This window comes from Triticum urartu, chromosome 1 (genome assembly GCF_003073215.2).
Source record: "Triticum urartu cultivar G1812 chromosome 1, Tu2.1, whole genome shotgun sequence".
Taxonomy (NCBI): Eukaryota; Viridiplantae; Streptophyta; class Magnoliopsida; order Poales; family Poaceae; genus Triticum; species Triticum urartu.
In genome coordinates, this window is record NC_053022.1 from 492,677,151 (window position 1) to 492,682,810 (window position 5,660).

Sequence of the window (5,660 nt, forward strand, 5' to 3'; positions counted from 1 at the left end):
CAATCCCAAGAAATAAACACTTTTTTATCCATTATGAACTCCCTATGAAATGTTTGTTTCATTGTCTTCTAGAAAATACCTCTTATTATTAACCAACCTGTATATTATTTCTTTATTTTCTTTCCAAGTTTTTCAAGTCTTGGGATAGGACAAACATGCGCCATCCCCAAATGTTTGGGTAACTTGTTTTTATTTTTATTCTTCTCCTGGTAAACTTTTTTGTATATGGTCCCACTTTTCATCTTTGGAGTCCAGGTTACTATCATTATCATCAGACATCATTTCCTCTAGATCATGTTCTCTTGTGTCAAGAAAGTTCTTTTTATCAGGTTTTCCAGGGGTCATATCATGTTGGACATTGACTTGTTTAATTAAATCAACTCTAGTTTGTTCGACATATTTAATTAAAGCCAAGTTATGATAAATCATTTCTTCATAATTTCCCAGATTAACATCAATTTTTTGGGCAGTAGTACCCAATTTATCAAGGGAGGAATTAACTATTGTAGGGATAGTTTATTACTAGTCATCCTTAGCAGATGCTCTTTCCTTAGCAAAATCTTCAATCTTGCAATCCATCTTTCCTTTATGTTTGTTACATCTTCTGAGGTGCTCCTCCTTCAGCTCCCCTTTAGATGCAAGAGGAATGTTTCGGCAAAGGTGTTTTGACTCCCCTCATAATCTACAGGATCAAGATCTTCTCGAGGGTCATCAATGTTTAGATCTTAAATTTTCTCTTCATTTTTTTTCATGTATAGTCTCAATTCCATCAACAGTAGTTCGAGATCCCATCACTTCAAACATGTCCCTATCATCAAAATTCAAGTTCTGTTGGAGCAGTTCATGTTGCCTTTTAACCTCCAACTCAAAGCTTTTCTTTTGAATGTCCATATCTTTGTCCTTTATTAAGTGACCAACTGAGTTGCCTGTCTAGTAGCAATCTCCTCTGCAACCTGCAGTCTCTTCAAGATCTCAACATTTTTTTTCAAACACGGTCCCTTAGAGTTCGATTCATTAAAAAGGTCGAAGAGAATTGTCCGATTAATTAACAGAAAATTGGGTAAAAACCGTCACAAATGCGTGCAAAAACAAGGCACATAGGACGACATGCCAACCGACATAATAACACACACACACGCCATCGAGGTTGCAACTGGGTGCCATCGTCATCACGCATTCGACTAGGCGACTCCGACTCCACCATAGGCGACTGCCTATATGCCCTCACTGCAAACAAGCGCCGAGGCCTGTGTCGACCAATGCCAAGCAGTCAACCAGACACGCCGACGACCAGGAAGCTCCGACTCTGTCGACGAGCATCACAAGAGAAAAGCGATGGGCCTATGCCGAGCTAGCATCGAAACCGGCCACTCATTTCGTGTCATCGTCGCCACAAGGCCCTCCTCAGCATCTCTGATTTCAGAAAGACAAAGTGAAGCCCGATGACCCCTCGAACACGCTGGATGAGACCGACTAGCAAAACTTAGCTGCAAACCTGCTCCACCCGAAGCCATCATCGTTGCCACACAAGAAGTCGCGGAAGACATCCACATTGCCAGAAGGACATTTGCCGACCACAATGTCACGAGCGTCCGGCCCATGGATCGCACAAATGGGATCTGTTGCTCTTCAAGGTGATGCCCCAAAGAGGGAAGCGACAATGATGACACCCTCGCCTGACCCAGTCGGGCCTTTGGCTTTCACCCGAAGAGCACGATCCGAGGGTTGCAGAGGATACAGGTCTACACAGCGGCGCCTCCCGAGAGGTGAGATGACGTCCACGGATGCCGACGCTGTCATCCTGCAAGAACGGACAAGCTTTCGCCCGAAGCTTACCCACCACCATCACCCCCACAAACTGCACCTCCGCTGGCCCACCCACCTCTCATAGAACCACTGCGCCGGCAGCACTAGAAAGCCACCAGCACCATACCTCCCTGCCAGCCTACGGGCCAGATCCAGCGGCCTCCTGCATCTGCACTGCAATGGGACCCAGCAGCCGGCCCCCGACAGCAGCGAGCAGGGCGCACCCTAGCGAGCTGGAGGAGCCCAGGCCGCAATCCCGCTGCGCCAAACCGGACAAATCTGATGGCCATGATGGCGGAGGCACAACCGAGGCCTCCCAGAACCACCTCCACAGGAGCACGCTGCCGGGGGAGAACGCCGGACTACGCCAGGCGAGCCGCCGGCCGCCGGGGAAGGGCGGGCCGCAAACCGGGAGGAGGAGCCTCCCCCATCACAAGGCTGCAGATCTTAGCATTTGGATCAGCAACCAAATGTACTCCATTCCCACAGCTATATTAGTAGTATCTTTGTTCCCTCCAATCACATTTTCATACTGTTTCAAGGACAAACTTTCAAGAGCAATTCTTCCAGAAGCAACTTTAGACATCTTGAAAGGGGCATCATCTTTTCCATTTCCATCTAAGTCGCCAATATCCACAGACTCAAAGTTTTTCCTCTTGCTTGCATGTCATAGAGACGGCAATCTTTTGTGGTAATTTCAGTTCTCACAGGAATCTTATGTAAATCCCTTATCCTCACCTTGAACCTGATTTCTTCTTTCTCAGCTATCCTTTCGGTTGTGGGCAACGTTTTGACGTGGCACAAGATTCTGCCGAAGTGAAATTCTAGTTTACTTCGTGCGAAGTCTTTCGTGCAATATTGCAAGATATCTATGTATGTCTCTTGTGATGACCATATGTGTACTCTTTGTAATACATTTGTGTACTGAAATATATATGATTATTTTTTAAATGATTATTAAAAAAAAAGTATCCTTTCAACATCAACCTCCAAAGCTGCTGTCAAATCAGCGAAACCGACAACACGGTCACGGCGACAAAAACCCTCAGCCGTTGCTATCATATCAGAGGTAGAGAAAGATGCCCACAATTCTACGGTCGAGCGCTAATTTTGTCCAGCGAAGGAATGACGAGCAGTTACAAGTACCACATCAGTGATCCTAAATGGTGGAAACAATAGTCACGCGTACGTGATAACGTGACACGATGGGACGCTCTCGTCCTCGCCCGATCACGTCCCGCCAGCACACCATCTTCAGGACGAGCGCGCCAGCCCTGGAAGATGCGGTTTGCCCGCCCAATTCTGGACTGCGAAATCACACCCCTAGACGGCACCAGGGCTCTATGAGCGTACCTCGAAAGCTCCCATGGCGCCATTTCAGAAGGAGAGCCGATCCTACGACAAACTTGAGCGTGCGGAGGCGTTCACGCAACCGTCGACGATGGATGATCAGACCCATTGCAGAGGCCTATCATCTACACGAAACGGAGCACGGCAACCGACGGGCGCTGTCCCTGGCTCCTCTCCGGAAAAGGCACGACATGGACGCCCCACAAGGCGTCCCCCGCCCATGTGAGTGACCATCAACAAGATACAGCCCAGCAAACAGCCAAAGTCCGTCCGCACTCGGTCTATGGAGGCTACGGGTGGCCAGCTAGGTAGCTAGCTAGCTAGAACATGGATGGATCCATAAATATGGCCTTGCAAATCTTCAATTTCATCGCAAGGGCCACCACCCCGTAGTACAAATTAGTACTGGTACAAACCACCAAAGGTACTTCTAGTACTGATCATAACTACTGCCATTATTAACTTCTTTTCTTCTTCTTCTTCTTCTTCTTCTTCTTCTTCTTCTTCTTCAAGGAGTGCCAAGCTGCTACGTACGGTACGGTACTTGATGGATGGTTGTTCGAGTCTTCAGTAAACTTGAGACTTTGATCGAGAGAAGGAAAGCGTCTAAGCGGGTGCTAATTAGCAGCCTCAGCGTAGCCCGGAGCGTCCTCCTTCACTATAACGAAGAGGCCGGCCGGCCTTTCTTCCTCCTCCTGCACGCACGCACGCGAATGCCAAAATAATTCTTGAATATAGCGCTCCGTCTCTTCTCTCCAGCGCTTATGCTTGTGGAGAAGAGAAGAGGAGGAAGCGGACTAGAACTGGGCGCCCTCGAAGGTCTGGCCGAAGTGCCAGCCGGCGGGCGCGGCGGCGTTGCTGGTGACGGTGCGGCCGTCGCTGGAGGTGACCCGGAAGGAGAGGCACTGGCCGTCCAGGAAGGTGTTGCTCTGCCAGTTCATGCCCCAGTTGCGGGACATGGCCTGCCAGCCGGTGCGCGTGCCCTTGATGGACACGGACTGCGCGTCGCCGGCGCCGCCCACGTTGGTCACCAGCACCAGGTTGAAGTAGGAGTGGCCGTTGATGGTGAACCGGATGCCCCCCTTCTTCACGCACGGCACCCTGCTCCATCGATCAAGGGGTAACATGCAGGATTAGCACTACGTGACACACGGTGACAGTGAAGCTGCGACATTACAAGGCGCAGCACATGCGATGTAAGTACTGTGGACAGTGGCCTGCCTATCGGCGTGCACCGTATCACATATCTGCAGCGGTGTGGCCCGCCCAAACTTATGGGCCGAACCAACCGCGGTCCTCGCGTATCCTCAAGCCGACCGACGCCCGGTCAATTTAACCCATCGGTTCGATCGGTCGGTCGTGGTACACTGTAACTTTTTTGATTTTCTTCTCACCTTCTGTAGGAGACGGGCACGATGCCGGCGCGGTACTGCGCGATGTGGAGGAAGGCCGGCTCGGCCATGTCGAAGTGGGGGCGCGGCGGGTTGCACCAGCCGCCGTCGTCGCTGGGGAGGCCGTAGTTGGGCGGGCAGAAGTTGGTGGCCGTCACCAGGATGGACCCCGGCCGGCACGAGCTGCCGGCGTTGTCGCAGCGCAGCTCGTAGCACGTCCCGCACGCCGCGCCGTCGTTGAACAGCGCCGTGCTCAGCGCCGCCGTGTTCGTGCCGTACCCGGTGCTGTACAGGTTGCCGTATCCGCATGCCCCGCCTGCAAAACCCAACAAACAGCCCGCGCGCGTGAGTGTCTGTGTCTGTGTGGCAGGCGTTTACGCATTGCATTCGCCAGCCGCGGCGGCGGGGACTTACCCATGGTGCCGGAGGCGTCGCCGCCGCCGTAGAAGGTGGCGTGGGCGCTCTGCCACCCGCCGTACCCGCCGGCCGCGGCCTGCCGGGCCAGGAGGCAGAAGGAGGAGAAGAGGAAGAAGAGAGCACCGGTGCCCGCCATTGCTGAGAGAGAGAGAGAGGGAGAGCTTCCCTGTATCAGCAAGCTAGCTTAGCTTTCGAGGGGATATGGCGTCTAAAGCTAGCTAGGCTCGAAATGGCTGGTTGGCAGTGAGGAGCTACCTCCTCCCAGCCGGGGTATATATAGCCAAAGTAAAGCTCGGTGCCGGTGGCGGTTGGATTGCAAGCTCGATCGGGGCCGTGCAGGTTAATATCACTTCTTCTTTTTTCCTGACTATTTGATGAGTGGGAGAGGGAGAGAGAGGAAAATGGGAGATTGAAGGCCGGCTCTGACGTGCGGGGTGACCACGGCCACGGGGGCGCGCGGCAGTTAATACATACAAATCAGGCGCACATGCGAGTGTCCTCGGCTGGCATCGGGCGCGCGCGCGCGTACGTAACGGGCACCAACCGCTTGCCCGGCCGAGCGCGCGTGTGTGTGGTGGACTGGTGGCGCGACGAGTCGCCGTGGGGTCCCGCGGCGCCCTACTCCCCACATGGCTCTCGCCGGCCGCTTAGCTGAGCCAGGACCATGCAGGACTCGGCCATGGGCAGGATGCAGAG

The 5,660-nt window shown here is 52.7% G+C and overlaps 1 protein-coding gene across 1 annotated transcript; it reads right to left on the reverse strand.

The window, feature by feature from the left end:
• Positions 1 to 3,490: 3,490 nt before the first annotated feature.
• Positions 3,491 to 5,267, reverse strand: LOC125521675 (expansin-A4). The gene is made up of 3 exons (XM_048686727.1): positions 4,962 to 5,267; positions 4,551 to 4,863; positions 3,491 to 4,257 (listed from the first exon to the last, which is right to left on the reverse strand). The coding sequence occupies exons 1-3, from the start codon at positions 5,098 to 5,100 to the stop codon at positions 3,954 to 3,956; spliced, it is 756 nt and encodes a 251-aa protein (XP_048542684.1). The 5' UTR covers positions 5,101 to 5,267; the 3' UTR covers positions 3,491 to 3,953.
• Between the last annotated feature and the right edge of the window lie 393 nt (positions 5,268 to 5,660).